This window comes from Ctenopharyngodon idella, chromosome 9, assembly GCF_019924925.1.
Source record: "Ctenopharyngodon idella isolate HZGC_01 chromosome 9, HZGC01, whole genome shotgun sequence".
NCBI lineage: Eukaryota > Metazoa > Chordata > Actinopteri > Cypriniformes > Xenocyprididae > Ctenopharyngodon > Ctenopharyngodon idella.
Window position 1 is genome coordinate 12,558,721 of NC_067228.1, and position 23,855 is coordinate 12,582,575.

At 38.5% G+C, this 23,855-nt stretch overlaps 2 protein-coding genes and 1 non-coding gene across 4 annotated transcripts; all 3 read right to left on the reverse strand.

Annotated features, from left to right (window-relative positions):
• Positions 1-996: 996 nt before the first annotated feature.
• On the reverse strand, positions 997-5,329 carry nabp1a (nucleic acid binding protein 1a). Of its 2 annotated transcripts, none has more exons than XM_051904816.1 (6): positions 4,356-5,329; positions 3,984-4,122; positions 3,608-3,679; positions 2,619-2,703; positions 2,259-2,301; positions 997-1,941 (listed from the first exon to the last, which is right to left on the reverse strand). In XM_051904816.1, exons 1-6 carry the CDS (start codon positions 4,447-4,449, stop codon positions 1,739-1,741), a joined length of 636 nt encoding a protein of 211 aa, XP_051760776.1. In that variant the 5' UTR covers positions 4,450-5,329; the 3' UTR covers positions 997-1,738. The 2 variants fall into 2 exon arrangements, with proteins under 2 accessions (XP_051760776.1, XP_051760775.1); XM_051904815.1 differs by having other exon boundaries at positions 2,241-2,301; positions 4,356-5,328.
• A 766-nt stretch (positions 5,330-6,095) lies between these two features.
• trnas-cga (transfer RNA serine (anticodon CGA)) lies at positions 6,096-6,177 on the reverse strand. Its single transcript has one exon. It is a non-coding gene; the product is annotated as a tRNA-Ser (tRNA).
• Positions 6,178-9,378: 3,201 nt separating this feature from the next.
• Positions 9,379-23,509, reverse strand: cavin2a (caveolae associated protein 2a). The gene is made up of 2 exons (XM_051906823.1): positions 22,527-23,509; positions 9,379-10,766 (listed from the first exon to the last, which is right to left on the reverse strand). Exons 1-2 carry the CDS (start codon positions 23,061-23,063, stop codon positions 9,897-9,899), a joined length of 1,407 nt encoding a protein of 468 aa, XP_051762783.1. The 5' UTR covers positions 23,064-23,509; the 3' UTR covers positions 9,379-9,896.
• Between the last annotated feature and the right edge of the window lie 346 nt (positions 23,510-23,855).

A 23,855-nucleotide genomic window follows, 5' to 3' on the forward strand; every position in this document is an offset into this window, starting at 1 on the left:
CCCTTGATGATGTCGTTCAGAGAATTACGGATGTCAGATCTGGAACATTTAGTGCTCAAGGAAGGAACCTAATATGGCTTAAACATACTAGATTACACGTACTATTACAAAAATGCATTGAATGAGTATCAAGGCGAGCAAGCACAGACAGCAACAGGATTTCTAATTTCACAAGTTCCTGACTGAGATTGACTTCAGTGATGTTTTTAAGAGGAACAAGAATTTTGATGAACATGTTTTGAAATCATTCATACAAGTTTGTGCTTGACTGGGCTGATGATAAATGGTGTGGGTCTGTTTATTATATTCATCAGGAGCAGTTTCTATATGTTTCATTAACAGTTCATGTTAGTATTGTGTATTTACCATGGTAACTGTTGTTTCCATAACCCCAAGATGCCACTTTATTTTCACTTTGTGTTGTTTTGTATATTTTTAAATGACTGGTGGCAGCTTACTAACTCTATTGTATTAACAAAAACTAGTTTGGGAGTGCTATTCAATAGCATTACCTTACTGTTTATTCATCACTATTAGTAATATTCTTACAATTTGTGTGTATGTAAAGTGGGACAGTACGTGTCAACCATTTTTGTAAAATACATTTGCTTTCTTTTAAGCAAATGTATTATATTTTTTATAGGCATATATATATATATATAGATAGATAAATATCTATCTATATACATATAGATAAAAAAAATAATTTGGGTCACAGCTTGGAAAATGTGAGCCCCATGGCTAAACTAGTTGAGAACCACTTATCTGGACTACAAACTGAGAAAACTTTCAAATCTTCTCTCAGGGTCTAATTCATTAGCTTTCCTTACCAGAAGCATTACACACTCCATCCATGAAATCTGCAGATAAAGCAGCTTGTTATGTGAACAGGCAAGCAATATATGTATTAGCTTCACTCATGCAGCAAATGTTAAAAGTATTAGTACTATTGGGCTAAAAGGAAATACATATTTGGCTGAATAACAGAAGTATCCCTAAATTGATATGCATTTTATATATATAACATTAAATGTCTATATAACAAAAACACAGTGGTATTACAGTATAAGAGTAGGCAGAATTTTTCAGTGAGGTCACATTGCACTATATAAAAGGTAACAATCTCATTCAATGTAAATGGCACTGAAAAGATTAAGTAGAACAATTACAACAACCACAGGGATCAATTTCCCAACATTTTGTTCTTCATTTATTCCTAATTAAATAATCCTAAGTGTCCAATCAAACTATCACCTTTCCTTTCACACGGTCACTTCTGGTATTTTTTTTTTGTGTTTTTTCCTTTTTTGGCCAAAGAGGAGGGGGAAGAACCCATATAGTCATCAGTCACTTTGAAGTTCTTTCCCCAATTTGCAACAGCAGTTAATCATTCCTGAATCACATGACAATGCATTCACTATAAATTAAGAGAAGAAAGTGCATCGAGTGTTCAAGTACGGTGTATAGTTTAACAACACATTTAGGGAAAGGAAATAAATGGTGGGCCACTGAACCGGCACTTAACGGGCAAAGAGTATGCCAAACTTTAACTGTAACAAGTCGAATTCTAACCTGTTGTGATACTCATATTATGCAAATATTGGCAAATGACAAAGCAAAAGCACAGGTGGCAAAACAGTAGCAATAAACCTCGTATCTTTAGATTGGCAGTATTGTTTTGTATTGTATTGTAAGGATGGTTTGTGGAAGGATTTTAGGGATGAGTGGTTTTGCAGTCTCATCTCTTTGAAGCCCTTCTTGGGTCCCTGCCATTGCTAATGGTCACTGTGGGTTTGGGGGGCACAGGGGGTCCCCCTGCAGTTACTGGGGGTGGTCCATTGCCTGGAACACGTCCGTTTGGTCTTCCTTGAGCCCCAAAGTTGGGATCCCGAGGCACAGGTGCAGTACTGTTATTGGGAAATACTGGCCCAGTACCATTTCCTGTTGAGCAAACAATTAAAAACAAAGATGGCAGAATTAATCATTTCAGGAGACATACAAAAGACACCGTAATGAGTGACCAGAAACAGCTATTACTTTGTGTCATTTAACAGACCCTTATCAAAAGCAACTTACAGTATGCTAACAGTAAGAACCAACAGGAGCGGGATCTCAGTAACTCTGAGAACCTGCAACCTTCATTAGCAGCCCAGATTCCAAACCATCTGCCACCACTACAAAATCAGCATCTGTCACCTTAGTAGGACAGATTATGTGAAGTACTAGCCATATTTGCTCACCTGTCTGCACAGGAGTACCTGCATTTTGATTCGGTGGAGAATTTCCACGCTGTTCTTTACCCTATTGAGAGGACGAGAGATAAGACACCATTGTGTTGATTTTAGCCAAACCAGCAAAGCTCCTGTTATGCACAGTTTAATGGCTCCGTATTTGAATGTGTAGAAGTAAAACCAAATGTTTGCTTCTGCATAAATTACTTCTACATTCCAAATTACATGTTCTAAACAAAGACTATGAAATGAGGTAGTGTGAAAAACAAGACAATGTTTCTATATTGTAACTGAAGCAAATTTAGGCATACAAATGATTGATGCTCATTGAGGCATCACACTGAGGTGCCATTTTGCATAAACATTAAGAACATTGATTGGACTCACCGTCTTGTTCTGCTGGTTAGCTTGTGCTAGCAGCTCTGGATTTGGCTCACTGAAATTAGGAACCTCAGAATACACCATACAGAACCTGTGAAAGACAATGCAGTATAAATGCTGCTTCTAATGACATCAACACATGCACACTAAAGTAAAATGAATGATCCCTTTTATAACATTTATGTATTTGTCATACTTATCCAAAGAGACTCGCACTCATCAAAACCATGACTTTGATGTTTGAGGTATGGGAACATGCTTATAAAAAGTGACTTGACAAAACCAATATCTAGAGAGCAAGGTGGCTGATGATCTTATGCAAATATATTGTGATAATATAGTATTAGTGATGTCCAATGAGATAATGGCTGACAAATGATGGCTGAAATTAACAGTGTTCCCACACCTTTTGCCCAGTACATTTGCTATAATTCTTTTTGGTCAGTCATAACATTATATAGCGATCTCACTCACAGAACAATTTCTTGACAATTAAAGGATTTAGAACAAAGAATAAAAGCCAAACTTGTTCTTCAAAATAGACGAGGGTTATCTAACCTAGCTCCTAGAAGGCCAATATCCTGCAGAGTTTAGCTACAACCTGCTCAAATGCACCTACCTGGACATTTCTTAATCCTGAAGACCTTGATTAGCTGGTTGGGTAATAAACGCTACAAGAAAGTGGCCCTTCAAGAACAGTATTGGACATCCCTGCTATAGACATTTCCATGAACTTTCCAAGCTTGGAAATAGAGAATATTAAAAAACAAAAGTCCAGGTTTCACCACGGAAACCCTATATTAATTAATTTTTAGACAGTTACTGAACTCAAAGCATTTGAAAACAGAAACTGTACATTATCTATTCAATGATTCATCTGTCAGTAGATTCTGGAACCAACACAAGGGTGAATTACCATATTGTGTTATAGCCAAATGCTGATAAATTAGAAGATAAAAATGGCAAAATTGTGAGAGGCAATATTTAATACTCACTCTCCTATTTTTTGTAAGTCTCCTCCTCTTCCAGTGTACAGTGTAAGGCACCCCTTCCAAATTGAAGCATACCTATTCAGACACAAATACATTTCCAAGTTGAAACATGTCATATGCAACATTTTATAAGCTTTACTACAGGAACATTTGTATTATGCACGATTTAAAAAACAATCATGGTTGTTAGTGACATTAATTTCACATACATCCTTGTTATTGATAGTCTTGACTTGAATGATACTCAAAAGCAGTTTAAAACAGTTTGAAAGAGATAGTTGCCAATGTATATTATTTGATTGACAGCCATACAGGGTTTAAAGTGTCAAGGGTCTGAATAAAAAAAATAATAAAATAACAGACATGAGGTGGCTCGTACCCTCTCGTAAGGCGGATGATGTCCCCTGGCTGGATGAGGCTGCCCAGCTCATCCCACACGGAGATGGCGATGCTGCCGCTCTTATCCGCCACTCTGCACGAGCGCACCTCGTGCCCGTCCTTTGTCTTCGTCACCCGACCTGCGCGTGCACAGCAAAGTTCAGTAAAATCTCAACCGTTAAAGAACTACTGAAAACACACACATTGACTGCGTTACATGATGAGTGATGCGTCAAAAATCAAAGGTAGAAGAACAAAGCAACAGACGTCGAGCGCAACGTTAGACATGTTATTCATGAATGTTAGCTGTGAGAAATTAGCTCCGCTTGTGCTAATAAACTGTCATGAGGGGCACAGCATTGAATCCACTTACCGATTTCCAACACTATAAAGACGATATTAAGGTTTTTCGATCCGGGCTTTACATCTTTAATCAAGATCACAGCTTCGTTGGAGATATTCGACATTTCTGAGAGCTGAGGTGAAGGCTAGCACACCGGCTAGCGAAACCACAGCTGTGTTGGAGGATTTCTTGATCTAAAGCTAAATCTGTGCTCTGAGTGGGTTGTTTTATTTGCCAAATAAACTTTATTTGGCGAATAAACTTTGTATGCAATACCCTTTTGGAAAGACAGATGTGTTTCTAGCGTAACATTTGAGGCAGTTTTCACACTTGACCATCGAGCTAAAGGAATGAAAGTAAAAACAGGAAATATTTCCTCCTATACGATTAAAACTATTCGTATAAAACACTCAATTCGTTTTCCAGACAGAGATTTTAGACTTCATCCTGCCCTAAACCTGACAAACTACGACTCCAAGAAGTCTGTTACTGCTCAATAATGTCTAGCATCCAGATTCATTTATACGGAGTTTTTTGCTACCCGACGTCAAGTTATTAAATAGCTGTTTAAATCTATGTTTTCTTTACACACATATGCCGTTTATAATGCGGGTTGCGTTTAAAACCGTGTCAGTGAGTTGTCACACACACACTGCCGGTCAAACTGAACACTAACGCGTCTCTTCATGTTACCTTCCACTCGAAAATCATTCATCTTGCGTCTAATCGACATTTAAAATGCTAAAGCGACGACGCAGTCCATTTAAAACGGATGTCAGCCGAGATAACTATAACTGCCTAACTTTAATGTGCGTTATGAGCAGTTCGAAACTCCCTGATGGCCTTTTAAATAGTTATAATTATAGTATGTTTTCTACTTGTGACGTACTGTAATTTTAGTAAGAAACAGAATTAAAAAAATAATAATACTTTCGCAAAAGAGGGGAAAATCTCTATTTCACAGTGCTATCTGCCTCTCCCTCACTAACAAAGCATCTGCTCTGCGCTAGTGTGTTCGGTTCTTTAAATTCTACCGGATGTACCATCGCACTGTTTCGTGGGGGTGTTCACAGATGCGTTATTGTTGTTAAATACACTCATTCGATATCAATACACACACATTTTATTGAACAGACATTACAAATAATTCACCCCGTGTTGTCCAGTATCATGGATATTACACAGGAACGAAAGCTTGAGAGACTCAAGTGTTGGTTTTTACCGTGTTCTTGTTTCATTGAGCTCAATCTGATTGGACACCGTGAAGAACGTGTCCACATGGATAGGAAATAACCACACTCCATTTCCTTGTACGATTGTCGACGTTGTGTAATATGATTTGATTACACGTTCCAAAATATTTCCAAAGGTATTTAGGTTGCATCATAACCTACCTCAGTAATCCAATAGAGTGTTAGCAGTTACAAGGCGTTGTTTTTAGAGCTTTGTTGTATTTTAAGGGATGGGCACTGTATATGACCCCTATATATCAATGAAGAGTAGTTAAACATGTGTTGATGTTCATATCAAATAGATAAACAAATAAAAAATGTTAAAGGCTATGTAGACAAATACATGACATTTGCTTTGTCACATTAAGTGTTCTGCTTTCGAATAAAAATTGGAAAACATGAACGGTTGACTAGCTAGAGTCAGATTATGTTTTTTGTTTTTTCACAAAATTTAGTTGACATCTTACTACATTATTTGCAGGGGCTCAGCAACAATAATTCACTGCAGTCTCGCGCTCACACATGGAAAAAGAAAATTCGTCACGAACAGGATTCGAACCTGTGCGGGGAAACCCCATTGGATTTCGAGTCCAACGCCTTAACCTCTCGGCCACCGTGACGCCATTTTTATTTTCTACACATAAGATATATAACCATAATATTAAGCAAATTGCACAATGATGTTCCTTTTTGTGTCTTAAATAATTATCTACCTACATATATATTTGGTATATATGGCTTACATTAAAATAAAATACTAAGTAGACATATTTCTCGTCTCGAATTAAAACTTTTTTATAAAGTTACTGTCTAAAAATCTTCAAATAAACTTCCGTGGTGTGATAGTAGAGCAAAAGCAATTATTACAGAAAATGTAATGAAAAGCAGACATATACTTGTTTTTATTGAATTAGAATACGATTTTACTATTTTTTTTTGTGCCAAATAGTGATCTGACTACGCTCAATAACGAAATAACATAATATTTATATTTCTTATATTTCTTCAATAACTATATTTCGTTTTACGGGCTTATGTTTGGTAATTGCCAACAAGCAGATTAAATGGTCAACTGACGGCATTTGGCCACACGGTGGAGACAACATCATCCATTAAATGCCTAAAAACCTTAAAAGTTCAAGTTAAGGTGGCTGCTGAGAAGATAATAACAACAATACTTAACAACAATTAACAATAATAATACAGTGAATGTGTATCTGAATCCCTTGTTTTTCCCTCCTAAACATTTTCATTTGAATAAAAATCTTAGCAATATTTTTCAAATACATTATTTAAAAGTCGACAGATTTCTGCAATAATGGCAGTTACAACCACACCCTGTTAGCACGCCCTTCAGCTCCACAGTGTGAGATGTAGGCCTACAAGACGTAATGACATACTGAATCTGCACTACATACCCTATAACTTGTACATTTTGTACAAAGTAATCTCTGTTAGGGAAGGAAAAAGCTTACATATAGTGTAATGACTGTCTGCTCTTTATGGCACATTATATAATCACAGCTACAATCGCCTCTTACATCTCTGTACCCCCTTACATATTTCACACTGTCATTGTTATCAGCTTAAACATACTTAAGCTGGACAATGACATTATTCTAGAGCTGCTGTACAGCTGAAACAAACTTTGTCTGCATAATTTTCCTGTTATTACTGTAAAGCCGCTTGAAACAATCTGTATTGTAAAAAGCGCTATATAAATAAAGGTGACTGGTTCCTCAATAATCCCTCAACTTGAAGAGATATACAGTAGGCCTACATGTAACATGACTCCTCAGTCTACCTGGGAGTCAGAGAGATTTTAGACTACTTGCCAAACTCACATGTGGTTGACGTTGAAACTAAACAGTGAAGTTTTCTGCCTAGAACGACTATTCATCTTGCATATTCCACATTTACTAAGAGAAGAACACAGGACTCGAGACACTCAAAATCTCCATTGATTTGCACTGTCTTTTAATAAATGCATAAATGTTTTCTAGATAACAGTGTTTATTGTTGTAGAAAAAATCCACAAAACTCAAACTAAGCTGGTTCTGAAGTTGTTTTATTGATGTTGAGCATCACTGCCGTGGCGTGACGCAACACCAGCATGAGGTTGTGTATCCGAGAGGGGCTGTGAAGAAGAGGCCTGCAGGCAGCACACCTGTAGAACATGCGGGTACTCCATACCTCAGCTAACCCGTGGAAACTATAGCCATCAATCCGTTCCCACCTCTTCTTTTTCCAGTCAGTGGAAAATGAACTGCAGAGAAGCTATCCATCAGTACCAGGAATGCACCTTCTTCACTTGGTATGTGTGTGTATCAGAGACTGTGTGTGCTGAATAATTTTGTGAGATAGATGTGAGAGTCCAGAGAAACGATTAAAAGCTTATGGTACTTGGGTGTTAAGCTTTATTTTAGAAGTCTATCCAGCAGCAATTTCTATATTTACAGGTCTGAGTACTTATTTCATCACTGAATCATCTAAAAAATGTTACTGTTTAGGAGAATGTGATGTTATTACATCAGCAATATGGAATGTTTGACAACAAACAAATACTTCTGCTTCACTGTATACTTGTACTTTTTGGTTTGTGTGTGTGTGTGCCCCTGCCGTGCTCTACAGCAGTAATTGGAGAGTTGTTGGCAGTGGGCAAGGTTTCCATGGAGATGGCAGTCAATTGTGCTGGCTTTTTCCCAGAAATTTTGTAAACATGCTTCCCACCATGCCAGGACCTACTGTCAGCCCTCATAGACATCTACTTATTCAAGCCTAGAGACAGATTGCTGCTAAATATTTTAAAGGGTTAGTTCACCCAAAAATGAAAATAATGTCATTTATTACTCACCCTCATGTCGTTCCGTAAGACCTTCGTTCATCTTCGGAACACAAATTAAGATATTGTTGATGAAATCCGATGGCTCAGTGAGGCCTTCATTTAGAGCAAAGTCATTGAAACTCTCAAGATCCATAAAGGTACTAAAAACATTTGAAACAGTTCATGTGAGTTCGGTGGTTGTATCTTAATATTATAAAGTGACGAGAATACTTTTTGTGGGCCAAAAAAACAACAAAATAACGACTTTTCAACAATATCTAGTGATGGGCCGATTTCAAAACACTGCTTCATGTAGCTTCTGAGCTGTATTAATCTTTTGTTTCGAATTAGTGATCCAGATCTCTTATAAAAACTGCTGAAATCATGTGACTTTGGCGCTCTGATTCACTGATTCGTTTCGTAAAGCTCTGAAGCATGAAATCGGCCCATCACTAGATATTGCTGAAAAGTCGTTATTTTGTTTTTTTGGCGCACAAAAAGTATTTTTGTCGCTTTATAATATTACGATAGAACCACCGAACTCACATGAACTGTTTCAAATATGTTTTTAGTACCTTTATGGATCTTGAGAGTTTCAATGGCTTTGCTCTCAATAGAGGCCTTACTGAGCCGTCGGATTTTATCAAAAATATCTTAATTTTTGTTCTGAAGATGAACGAAGGTCTTACGGAACGACATGAGGGTGAGTAATAAATGACATTATTTTCATTTTTGGGTGAACTAACCCTTTAATAAAAGTTCTAAAAATGTTAAAAAACATAACTTTGTCAACATTTTACCTCTTTCCCTTTTGTAGTTGTCTGTTTTACACCTTATAAAAAGTACTGTATTGGTACAATGGTAATGATGTTTGATGGTGTTATGATATATATCATGGTGCTGTATGATTAGCATGTTCATAGTTTACATGGCACTCCAAAGTATTTGCATCATAATACCGTTACTGAAAAATAAAGTACTATTTCCAAAAACCATAATACTTCCATAGTACTTTATTGTAGACAATTTAATACTAAATCTTATGTACACTGACAGAAGAGAGTCTGGACTCCAGCATAACAAAGGGCAGATTGGCACACACATTGCCTTTCCTACACAAAGAAAAAAAGATAGAGAGTGAGAGTTCAGGCATTTCAGTTCAGTCAATTTCATGGTATTCACAGGCTCCCACAGGAAAATATAACTATTTCGGTGTATCATTGTGGTGACAGTGGTCTGAACTGCTGTACCATTCTCTGGGCCTTTGTACACAATCTATTTGGAATGGAATCTAAATGGAATTTTCTTTCTACAAGAACATGCTTAATTTCTGAACTTAACACAATAGGTTATAGTTACATTATATTTAGGGTTAATTCAGGGCGATATATTATTTCAGCAGACATGCTAACATTAAACAAGCTTGGGGACAAGATACCAGTGGCACAAGTGAGTAACTATGCTTCTCAAAGTCTCAGAAGTAGATGGAAGTCAAAGGGCTAGAAACAACTATATTTAAGAAGTTAGCTCAACAGTAGCTGCAGTCGACGGCGGAGACACGGGCACTTCTTCTGCGGGTCTTGATTCTTTCTCCTCCTCCTCTTCCTCTCCATTTTCATCATTATCATCAGTGTCATCATCTTCTTTATCCACTTCCTCTTCAGCAAGAGTTGCAGATGGACCGTTCTCGAGATCTCCAGCCTCATTTGTAACAAACACCTCTCCATCGGCGCTTCTTGGTGTGGAGGGGCTGTGGTGATCATCTCCGTTTGCTTTTTCACTTGGGGAGTGTAACTCAGCCAGGGGCAGCTCACCATCAGGTCCCCCAATGTTGGGAACCTCCACCGGGCTGAGGTTTCTGGGTGAGCTTCCGGGCTGCTGGGAGGAGTCAGCGTCTCCATCTCGTAGCTTCTTGACATTGAAGGTCATTGGCGAGACATGGAAAGACGAGCTCTTGGAAGAGGTGCTCTTCGGATGGTTGGGGATGAAGCTTTTCTTGATCTTCTCGCGTTGTTCTGGAGGCACGATCTTGTTGATCTTCTTCTCTATGTTGCTTCGCGAGAAGGCCTTTTTCAGACTATCCACCTTCTTCAGACTGGAGCGCTTGAATTTGTCAGCACGAGAACGCTCCAGATGTTCACTTCCCAAGCCTGGGAAACTGTCTTCTTGCAGATCCACCAGGGAATCGTTGCCGCCCTCTGCCAGGGGGCTCATTGCTCCTTTTTCCTCATTGTCTTCGGAGGAGAGGCTGATGGTCTGCAGGCCCTCATCTTGAGAGCGGTTTAAATCAGTGAACGGAGTTGGTGCAGATGGAGCGATTTCATCCTGAGAGGTGGAGGCCAGGCCATCTTTAGTGAGCAGAGTAGAGGGGATTTCGTTGTCCTCCTGAAATTGGAGAAAAAGAAAATGCATTTAACAAAGATTCAAAGGCTCAGTGTGTTAATGCATGCCTTTAAGGTTACAGTGCAGATATTGTGTTATAGTAAAATCCTCCTATAACCTTTAGATCGCATTTAGATGTTAATAGGAAATAGTTTTTTTTCTCATTTTGTTGCATGTACATTTTGCAGACAATCTTCTCCAAAGCACACTGCATACAGTTTATCAGTTGATGTACTTCGTGGGAATCAAACCCACAGTCTTGGCATTGCTAGCGCCATACTGTACTGTAAAGATTTGTTTCAGGACACACACACTATTTTTGTATCAATAAGCAAAACAAAGAGATGAGTCAGTTTGCTCTGTTGTTTTTTAAGTTATATTGTGCAATCTGCTGAAAAACCTGTTTGTGGCACAGCTAGCTATACACAAGACATGTGGAGGCACTGTCCTGGAGTTATTCCAAAGTAATAAAAATGGCACGAGGATTAGGTTTATTCTTCCCACCAAATTCCTTTCAAAAACCTTTGATTTAAAACTGCCCAGGCTTAAAAAAAATGCAAATTGAAATCTTGTTTCACTTAGCAATCTAATTCCTTATTCAAGTCAAGATTTTGGGTATACCACATCTCAATTTCTGTTGAATGCAATCATTTTGATCACTTCTTCTTCGCCTATATTTGTTACTTATTGTGTGATTATGTATGTACATAAATTAAATATGAATTTATGTTACCTTATGCATAATTATATTTGCTCAATCATTTAATCACTGTAATAAACAAACAAAAAAACCCTACTAAATATGCCACACCCTTTCAAATCTCACACAGACAGTGCAGAATATTCTTTTATCTCCCAAACACACCCATGCCAAATTCCTTTTCAAAAGCTTTGATTTAAAAATGACCTTCATGAAAATTAAAAAAAAACGAAATCTTATTTCAGTAAACAACCTAATTATTTTAACTAGTCAAGATTTTTGGTAACTGTATAGCTTAATATAAGTTGAATGAAATCATTTTATGACTTCTTTTTTATATTTGTTTCTTATTTTGTAATTTGTAAACTGTTGGGAGCATGAAATTGTCCAAAATGTCTTGGTATGCTGAAGCATTAAGAGTTCCTTTCACTGGAACTAAGGGGCCAAGCCCAACCCCTGAAAAACAACCCCACACCATAATCCCCCCTCCACCAAACTTTACACAATGCAGTCAGGCAAGTACCGTTCTCCTGGCAACCGCCAAACCCAGACTCGTCCATTGGATTGCCAGACAGAGAAGCGTGATTCATCACTCCAGAGAACACGTCTCCACTGCTCTAGAGTCCAGTGGCGGTGTGCTTTACACCACTGCATCCAACGCTTTGCATTGCACTTGGTGATGTGAGGCTTGGATGCAGCTGCTCGGCCATGGAAACCCATTCCATGAAGCTCTCCACGCACTGTTCTTGAGCTAATCTGAAGGCCACATGAAGTTTGGAGGTCTGTAGCTATTGACTCTGCAGAAAGTTGGCGACTTCTGCGCACTGTGCGCCTCAGCATGCGCTGACCCCGCTCTGTGATTTTACGTGGCCTACCACTTCGTGGCTGAGTTGCTGTTGTTCCCAATTGCTTCCACTTTGTTATGATACCACTAACAGTTGACCGTGGAATATTTAGTAGTGAGGAAATTTCAGGAATGGACTTATTGCACAGGTGGCAACCTATCACGGTACCACACTTGAATTCACTGAGCTCCTGAGAGTGACCCATTCTTTCACAAATGTTTGTAGAAGCAGTCTGCATGCCTAGGTGCTTGATTTTATACACCTGTGGCCATGGAAGTGATTGGAACACCTGAATTCAATGATTTGGAGGGGTGTCCCAATACTTTTGGCAATATAGTGTATATATATATATATATATATATATGCCACGCGTTTCAGATCTCTCTATGGCACATACAGTGCAGAATCTTCTCTTATCACCCGCTCTCCCCTCACACACGCAGACCCCTGACACATACCTCAGACACGGCTGCTGAGGTTTACAGGGGTTATGCTTCACGCTTAAGGAGTAAATTGAAGATCTGACCCTCAGGGAAGGGTGGATTAACAGCACGAATGGAGCTTTTGCACACTCACCTGCTCCCTCCTAAGGGCACTAGCACACTCCCAGTAATTCAGAGCATGCACTGTCTAAGCTTATCAAAATGACAGATTTGTTATTGTATGCCAATTTTTCAGTATGAAACTGCAAATGCAAGTATATGTATAAACAAATCCTCAGATGCCAATGTCCCTGTCTCTTTTACAAGTCAAGCAATGGTCTTTTCCATATAAAGCACTCATTTAGGCTCTTTTCATGTGAGGGTGAACAGTTTCATGCATAAGATCCCACCCTCCTTTCAAAGCACTCTCAAAAGCCACGCCTCCTCCAAAACACATGAACACGTGCAGCCTGAGCGAAGTCTGCAAAGCGTCATGAGATGGCGTTAAAATTACCTCATGTCTCAAAGCCCATAACATTACAATAATAATGAACATAAACAACTTTAAAGAGCTCTGAACGTGTTCCTGGAACAGCTTTTTGGTCCTGAGACTTCTGCAGAAGAACTGCAAAATTACACATTCATTTAACCTGTAATAAAGATTCAACATTCTATATAGACATTGAGTGCTCCCGGTTGTTGAACATGCACTGTAATAGGCTATAATGCACGAGAAAATGGAATAACAACATAACGTAAAGACAACCTGATCCTCATGTCCTTCCCTTGTGCACAAAACTCTGTGCCATTATCAAGAAGTTAGTTTACAAATTCCAGTAAAGGAACGCAACTCCCACTTTTTACATTCAATAAATAATCCCAATGTCTTTCTTGATTAATATGAGAAGAACCTTTTCCAAAAGTGCAATTGTTTTTCAGTGTGCGCAAATGTTTTTAAAAAATGGTCTAATGGGATGTTACTTGTGCTCATCTTTGTTAACATTTCACCTTTGAATACCCTGCATCACCCGAGGGCAGAGATCCAGTCAAAACCAGTGTTGACTCTGGGCAAACCAGTTTCTTCACGAGCACATGTAACACCCCTCAGGTTCAAGAACGACGTGGAAACCAGAGCAGGGAGTTGGCTGAATTTGGTTAGTTCTGAAAAAGTATCATCTTTTTTTTTTTTTTTTTGATAACCTGGTAATGTCTACATTTGGATTCTATTTCATAATTAATAATAGAGTGAAACTTAGGAAACACCTTCATATTATGTTTTCAGCCAACCATACAAGAACTGTAATTTACCAAGAAACTACACAGATGAGATTTAGGGATTTAGATATTAGATTAAAAAAACTTGAATTCTGTAAAATGATTCCCTATTGAAATATGTTGTTTCAGATCAAATCTAATTAGTTTGTACCTTGAGGGTCTTGTCAGATGAATAGCGCACACATGAAATATATCTCCATAAGCCTGGGAAATTTCACACAGTAGTAGGTTGACCCAAATTTGAAGGCTTTATTAAAAGAGTCTCAACAGTAACAATGTCATTAAAAGTCTAGTAAAACTAACATATATCATTATAATGATGCATATTTTACAAAATTCTTTTGGGAATGATGTCATGCAACTAGCTACAGTATCAACTTTTCTCTACATATACATTCACATTTTGAATACAAGCTGAAAACCAAAGCAAGGAGTCTCTGTTTGGTTAGTTTCACTCTTCATTTATCATTTGCATTCTTAGTTGAAGCTGTTTAAGTCTTTCTGATTCCTCTCTGTATCCACCTTTCTTAACATTTGTTTCTCAGCCCTGTGTCTTGTAACAGAGTGATAAATAAAGACATTTGCCATTCAGATTTTGACCTTTATCTAAATACACAATGGCTTGTGAGACAGAGGAGGGGACTGAAGAAAAGAGAGAGGGAGAACTTTTGAAAACATTGTGTCACATGCTGATACCCCTGGTTCAGTGTGTAATGGGAGCCTGGATAATTAATGCGCCCCACTGGAGGCCTCCGGACTTTTTGGAGTGGAAACATCGAAAGAGATGAGAGAGACTGGTGTGTGTGTGTGTGTGTGTGTGTGTCCCAATCTAGGCTCTTACAGACAACACAAGGGCAGCGGAAAGCCCAGGAAAGAAACAGAGGAAAGACAAATATAAGAACAATAGAGGATGATACTATTAAAAAGAAAAAAACAAACAAAAAGGAAGGATGTGTCACTGGTGGATGTTGGCAGTATCGCATTTGTTCTTACTAAGGGAAAGTGGCTCTCAAAGAATGTCACTACAGAGTACAATAATATACTTAATATAAAAATACAAAAACTTCTATCAGATTAGAAGCCAATTATAGCAGTGTTATTTTAGTATTATTCATATACTATTATAGTATTTATTAATATTTTGAATTAGCTTTTATGTCTATATTTTCATTTTTATGTTAATGGGTTAGTTCACCCCAAAATGAACATTCTGTCATTAATTACTCACCCTCAAGTCGTTCCAAACCTGAAAGACTTTTGTTCATCTTCAGAACACAAATGAAGATCTTTCTGATGAAATCTGACAGAATTCTGTCCCTCGATAGACTGCCTTTGCAACTTGATCTTTGACGCTTCAAAAAGGTCATAAAGAGATCCGAAAACTAATCCATATGAATCGAGCGGTTTAGTCCAAATTTTCTGAAGAGACACGATCACTTTTTATGAAGAACAGGTTTAATTTAGGCTTTTGCTCGCATATAAACCTTGATCAGCGAGCATAAACAGAAGCTCAACCAAACCTGAATGACGTGCGAGAACAAACCTCTTCCGGAAGCTCAAACGTGCTGCATTATACACAAGAATGATCCTCATTGGTTATGCAGCACATTTGAGCTTTCGGAAGAGGTTTGTTCTCGTGCTTCATTCAGGTTCGTTTGAGCTTCTATTTATGTTCACTGATCAAGGCTTATATGCGATTAAAAGCATTAATTAAATCTGTTTATCATAAAAGGTGATCAAGTATCTTCAGAAAATTTGGACTAAATTACTTGATTCATATGGATTTGTTTTCCAAACTCTTTATAAACTTTTTAAAGCGTCAAAGATCAAGTTGCAACGGCAGTCTATAGAGAGACAGAAATCTCTTAGATTTCATCAAAAAGATCTTCATTTGCAAATCTGATGGATGTCTAACTATGAACATCATGACTGAATCTCATGTCTGAAACCTTTTTCTCTAATTTAACCCTATTCAAATTAATTATAAAACACATATCTGAACATAAAACACATGACTTACAGCCCATATGCGATGCCCCATCAAACACACACACACACACACACGCACACTGACAAAACAGACAAAAATGTGCTCGCTCATCCGTTACCTGTTTATGATGTGTGGAAGAAGTTCAGGGAATCTTTGGCCTCACTCCAGACGGAGAGAATAAGTATAAAACAACGGCCAACTGGCTTGAACACACAGTTCAGTTAGATGCTGGGCAAAGCAATGTGCTATCAAAGCCTCCGATCTGCGGCATTGTGGTAAAAACTATGGGAAAGTGATACTTAAAGGGCCATCTGTGGACTTTCGACCGTCTTTTACTGAATTAGCAGAGGTTTACTGCCCTGCAGAACTGAGGAGTTTTTGTTTGTTTTATATTGAATCAAAATCTGACTTATTCCTGCCTGAGCTGAACTAAGCTGTCTAAGAAGGGGTCTGATTGCATCTCATTCTCTCTCTCAGGTTCATATTAAGAAAGCTCCATTCTCTTCAGTCTCTGTCTGTCTGGCCGCTTGAATTAATCACATGATTAGTCATGCTCCCTGAAGTATCATTTTTCTAATTAGACTGTATTTATTTGAGTGAGTCTAATAACACCTGCGGAATGAGTGTGTCTGGATGATTTCATCTTCACAGGACTTGACTTTTCAGATGTCACCCCACCTCACCCTTGGTGCATTTCTTATTTAAACAGTAAGTTTGGGTGGGGCATACCAAAGAGCTTGTCTATTAAAAAAAAGCCAATAGGCTTTAGTTATATTAAGCAGTGAACCGTTGCTACTTTCTAGTCGGTTGCAGATGGTATTTACATTCAGGGGGTGGGGTATTCCTAATCCTTAGAACATTTGATTGGACAAAAATCTGTTTGTGTGGGATGAGTCATACCGCACTTAACTGTGATCCCTTGCCAACATTATTGAGCTGGGTGCAGGAGGAATCATGGCTAGGAGGCAGGAAAGTGCATGAGCACATTTCACTTCAGCTCCACTGCAACAAAGTGAATCATTATGGTTATTTATCCTTGCATATTTGAATAGAATAAAAATAAAGGAATTAAGTAAGGTACAGTCAGTGGGACATCATCACAAAATAAACCCTGACTGGGAGTTTGTAGGCTGTTCGTGATCTGTTGAGTGATACGAGAAACACGAAACTAGCACAGAATAGGAGGTTGCTGGGGCAACAGTCAAATATACAGTTTGGCTGTCATTATTCAAAAATATTTGACTGCAGAAAGCTGCGACTTGACCAATCAGAATCAAGTATATCAGAGCGTTGTAATAAACAAACAGCTACATGTACCCGACTACTACTAATGACAGAGATAAAGGGAGGAGTCAAGTTGTCAAACCAGAAATCCTGCACAGGGCCGAAACATGCCTGAGTCTCTCTGTCTCTCTCTCTCTCACATATCTCAGTTTGTTTTCCATTGTTCTCGTCCAGTTCATTCTATTTGTTCTGCTCCTCTGCTGTTTCCTCCCTCATCACAATCTCTTCTCAGGCCTTGAAGCTGTCATGTTTTGTTTTCACTTTTCTTTTTCTTTCTTTCTTTCTTTCTTTCTTTCTTTCTTTCTTTCTTTCTTTCCTCTAACTCTGCCTTTCTCTCAGATTTGCTTTGAGGTGAATCTCTGTTGGTTGAGGGTGGAGCTCGGGGAACGGCACAGGAATCATAATGAAAGGCAACCTAGGACAACAACAGTTGTATGCCAACCTGAGCTTTAAAAAAAATCATAAAGTATTGTAATTGCAATTTGAATTAGTTTACACTCAGATTAAAATAGCCAGAACAAATCTCTGAAATGCACCGATCATAATAAGCAAACACATTATCTCTCAGTGTCAGAGAATATAATCAATGATGAGATCGAATCAACGCAATCAAATTCAGATGAATGCTCTTTGTTGTTGAATAAAACGAACTGTGTGCACGAAATGGATACAAATCTTTAAGGAAATCATGCTTTTGATTGATGAAAGAATGTGTTTTGTTGTATGACCAAATGTTATTGTGCAGAATTATCAGACTGAATGTGTTTTGATCATCAGAATCTGCTCTGTCGCTATAAAAAGCTCTTTCTCGTTATGGGAGGGCCTGTAAACACTGGCAATTGGGTTGTTTCCCTTCTCCCACCCTGAAAGATTGTCACTTTCCCACAATTCACATTTGCACACTCATATTTGTTTTACCTTTCATTGAAGATCCTGATCTTGAGGATTAAACAATGTTATGCGAAAATTACAAAACACACAATTAAACAAATGCCGACGGACTGACTTGGTCAATCATACGTGGCATTGCTTGGATCTCAAGAAGACTTACATCATCCTAATGAAGGCGTTCCATGGCACCTCTGGGCCAAAATAAACCCTCACAATGTTCAACAGGATTTCAGAGGGTGAACTAATGAGGGGAATCGGAGAGACTACAAAGGTGTAAAAAAATGACAGTTGTCAGATGTTTTGTGAACTCCCACTGCAGAAACATCTCAGCCAAAACTTTTCTTCCTTCAAAAACATAGAAGCAATAAAATATGTTTTATAACTATCCATAAAATCCTCATGTTTGCCATAAGTCATGCAGCTTGCCAAACTTTGCACGCCTTGGTGAAGACGTTTAAGGTGCATGTTATCCCTTATAAAGTATAGAAAGAGTTTTTCTGCAATATGTCATGGAAAACACGCATTCTTAACCGATCTTTCTCTTAGATGAACAAAAACAGCATAAGCTATGAGCAGTTGTCTAGATTATTGCTGTTAATGATCCTTTCACAAGCACTGGCAACCACAGACACAAAAAGGCTGGAGTTACTGCAGTGAAGAGCTTCAGCACGTAGAACCACATTTTTCAGGAATCAACACTCATGTATTCTGAGAACTCAGAAAAAGCAGTGATGCATTAAACATAAACAAACAGAGGTTTAAATGGGCAGTAATTACTGCAGATCATTAGTGCTTGTTAATGGAAACGAGGCAGTTGACCGGACTGTCTCTCCCCCCACACATGCATTTTCAGTGCCAAACTCAGTGTGTTTACTGCAGTTCTTTCTTCTTTCGGAGGGCCCTTGTGTGTTTAAACCACACCTTCCATCTCCAAATGCCTTTACACAGCGCATAGAAAGCTTATAATTACCACACAGGCTGGGTGAGCGTCGTTAGATGCCAAAAAATTAAACAAAACAAGCAAATGCACAACCAAAGAGCAATAGTGCTCTTCCAAAGCAAACTCCTGAGACCGAATGGTTATCCCTCGTGTTTGTATTCTGTGTTTACTTTCAATAGAGTGTCAAAGAGGTGGTCGTTCCACAGAACAATACACCATTTTTTTATTGGCCTATGGTATATGGACATGCATATCATTTTCCATGAACAAAGAAGAGAAAAATGTCTCGACTTAAAAGAGTCAGTAAATTAAAGATCACTATCGAGTCATATTTGTATTGACACATGTGCAACAAATATGAAGCATCACCTGCAGCTATAATGCCAAACATGTGTCAGTGTCCCATAGCAAGAAGGGAAAGTACATGCCTGTGCTGTTTTGTCACTCCAGGCACTTGACCACATGGGGAAGTGTGTTTTGAACAAAATACCATACAAGAACTAAAACACCTAACTATGGAAGTCAGGTGAATGAAATAAAAAAAGTAATTGTGAGATTGTAAGAAACTGTAAGAAAGTCTCATTGTGAGATACTCAGTCACAAGTCACAATTACATGAAAATTCATGAAAAAACTCACATTTACCCTTTATATTTATATTTATTTTTGATCTGAGGTGGAAACTTGCTTCCATACATGAGTCTAATAACACACATTCATCTACATATTTACACAGGGGTCTGTGTGTGTGTGTGTGTGTGTGTGTGTGAGATGGTTACACTTTTTGTACTGCAAGCATATATACCGTTCAAATATTTGGGGTTGGAAAGATTATTTAATGTTTTTCAAGGAAGTCTCTTATGCTCACAAGGCTGCAATTTTTTGATCAAAAAATGCAGTAAAAACAGTAAAATGTTATGAAATATTATTAAAATTTAAGATTATTTTCTATATTAATATATTTTAAAACGTTCATCTATTCCTGTGATGGCAAAGCTGAATTTTCAGCATCATTACTCCAGTCTTCAGTGTCACACGATCCTTCAGAAATCATTCTAATATGCTGATTTGAAGCTCAAGAAACATTTTAATACTGCTTAAGGTCCCTGTGAACCGGAACTTGCAAACGACATTTCTCCAGTGTTGTGACGTATTTCCAAGTGAAACAGAATACTGAATAGAGGGCAGGGTTTTACTTTAGCGCTCCTCCTCTCCATCTCTCCCTCATAGCAGACTAACGGTTGGAGGGGAGTGGTTTAAGCGTTTTCAACCCAAGCCGTCAAACTGACCTCATCAGACAAGGAATGCCATTCCAGACCGAAAGTAATTTTTCAGATTTTGATTAAAGATTACCACGACAAACTATTTTTTTCTGTGTATTAACTTGCACGGATTAATTGTTCACCACAAGACTAGTAATATGCGCTAACAAATTACATAGGGTCAATTCTGATTTCATGACGACTTTAATATTTTTGTGGTAACCGTAATAAATGTTTTTCAGGTTTTTTGATAAATAGAAAGTTCAAAAGAACAGCATTTATTTAAAATAGAAATATTTTGTAACATTATAAATGCCTCTTTTGATCAATTTAATGTGTCCTTGCTGAATTAAGTATTAATTGAATGAAGTATTAATTTCCATAAAAAACAGTAGTATATTTCAATAGACTCACAACATACACAACAGAAGTGCTAGTTCAGTGAATGTGTGCGTGTCTTGCAAAGCCCTTCTTTTCATCTTACAAAACATTCTCAAAGTAGATATTACAATCTCCTGCAGCAAACTTTCTGCAAGCCTGCACTCATGCCAAAGTGTTTTAACAGGCTGAATACAGGCTGATTATTACTTTAGAAAATCACCTGCTGCTAGCGATCACAAAGGGAACGCTTAAGACTTGAGATGAGCCATTAGCCACACTGTTCAGCCTCATGGGCTTCCTCTCGACAGCTGGATTAGTCAAGAGTCATCACCCCAATAATCAACTCTCTCCACACTGATAGATGGCTCTTATTAAGTAAGTTTATTAAAAGCAATATCCTTAAAAGTTCCTGTTTTCCTTAGGAATCATTTTGAATTAGCATGCTTAAGATAAGTCTAAAAATCTGTTAACCTCAGCCTGTTTCAGAAAACTTTGATGGAGAATTTTTTGTTTTGTCCAAAACCAAAAAAGGCAATAAAGTCTTCTTCTTATAAAGGAAACAAATCCATTTGACATCTTACAACATTTCATGCTAACTAATTCCTTCATGAATGATCAGGTGTTGACATGATTGATCTGGAGTCTCAAAGGAGCTAGATAAAAGTCTATGTTTTCATTCTTATTGAGGTTCAAACACTCGCTTTGACATTTAGCTCATTCTGCTATTGAATTACATTAGCCTCAGGAAATCCCAGAAATCATTTTGAAAAGAACTCTAACACCCCTAAGAAATGCCTCTACCTGCTTCTACAAGTTAAAGATCACTGTCCCAGCATGTAAAGCTGCATGTGGGTCGCTCCAGGGCAATCAGATAAGAATACTATTCTTAATGCGTGAGCCCCACACAGTTGGTTAAATCAACACGACGCACCCTTCACATTAACCAACAGGCATACAATATAATAGCACTTCCTGAGTGTGTAAAATTACATTACCTGAACATACAAAACACCTTTCCAAAGATTAGAGCAAACTAAAGAACAGGTCACAAAGCTGGTTTAGCAAGAAGACACGACTTTACAATCTCAGTTTGTTTTACATTTATTTGTAAGGAGAGGCTTGTAGTCCAATGAACCTATTGTAAACAAAGTGATCTTTGAGCTTTATGGTAAAGAATGATGAAGAATGTGATATTTTGCAGTAGGCTCAAGACAACTGACAACTCTCATTTACATGCATATACTGTAACAATACAAATACTTAAATGCCTGCACACAAATGCACATACTGAAATTCTCTGCAATCTGCACAAACTTCAAACATTTCATCCCAGCTGCAGTCACAGGAAGAATTCCCATGAACTTTAGTTTCATTCATGATACACTACTGCACACGTGTCCTGTCACGCACCACTAAAACCCATAGAAAACACTGAAAGTTAACTTTCTCTCTGATTACTGTCTACATCCCCTTGCAAACATGTCAAATATTTACATGGAGTTCAACTAAAAAAATTGCAAAAATTCTTGTATCAAAAGAAGAGTTAGAAAGCATGTGCTAAACTGTAGCTTTAAAACTGCCATATGACAAACAAGCTAGAGTGAGAGAGTCTTTAGAAAGTTAATCATTTTGATTTTAAAAATCCTCTAAAAATCCTCACATATTTAGGTTATTTTTGTCTTTAAAGGTTCCTCAAGTGTAGAAAAACCTCATTCAGACAAATATTTTTATCTTTAAAGGTTCCTCAAGAGTAGGAAAATCTCATTCTTCTCACCTGAAAGATTATTACTTTAAAGTGGTTCCTCTTCAGCAGATGGGCGTGGTTGGCCTCCAGACGCTTCACCTGGCTGCTCTGTTTATCCAGGCGCTCCCTCACCTCCTTCACGTTGTTGCCAGTCTTGCGCGAGCGCTCCAGCAGCTTGGCCACGCTGTTGGCCGTGGACGTGTGGCTCTTAGTAAGCCGAGTCACATCGCCTTGCACCACCCTGACCGCCCCCTCCAGCTCAGCCTGCTTCTTCTCCATCCTCTGCTGGTTCTCCTGCACCGCCTCGATCATCACCACCAGCTTGTCGAGCAGAGCCACCACCGTGATGGCGCTGACCTGGCTGCCAGGGGGCGTGGGGCTGGTGGGGGACTTGGGACCCAGACGGGAAAGGGTGTTGACAGGTGAGGAGGGCACCGAGCTGGGGCTGAAGCTCGGAATTAGGAGATCCTGAGCATCCTGAGCATCTGGAGCTGGTGGTGTCGGGGTGCTTTCCTCCCTGGGTAAGGTGGCTGTGCTTCGCTCAGCGTGAGAGGAGTCTTCACCCATCCTGGAGTCAATGCTGGTGGCTTTGAATGGTGTGGTTAGGTTGACTCTCACAGACACTCTCCTGCCTTCTGCACCTCTCTAAAAACAACATTCCCAACACTCCACTTAAAAACTTCCCACACACCCAGGGGAGGGGCCTGGTTGCTGTGGTAGTTAGCCCAGCCCATCAGAGTAATGTGAGTAAAGAGTGTCAGTGTGAAAGTGTCCCACTGCATTTGTGTATTTTTTCTCAGTGCAAATTTCAGTATTGTTTGATCTGCTTGAATTTGCAGTCAGTAATGTTTTTGATAGTTTAGTGAGGCATATTTAGGCAACACTAGCCACAGAAGTGTTTGTGTGAAGGAATGTGGTTGTATCTGTTTCCGTGTACATGCACCTGAATGTCTCTTCATTTCTTCATGAATCTCTGCTGGTGTTTTGTCTCAGCTGACTGGAGAAATGTCACAAGGGGAAATATGGAAATCTGTGTTTGGACAGTGAACTCAGTTAATCTGTAGCCATGGCACCATGCCACGCACACACACACACACACACACACACACACACACACACACACACACACACACACACACACACAACTCTCTATATGAATGCTATGCTAAAGGGGATAGTTCATTCAAAAATGAAAATTCTGTCAATATTTACTCACCCTCATGTCATTCCAAACCTGTATGACCTTCTTTATTCTGTGGAACACAAAAGAGAGGTTTTTAAGAATATTCATGCTGCTTTTTTCCATACAATAAAATTGGATGGGGACCAGGGCCTGTCAAGCTCTAAAAATATGCTCTC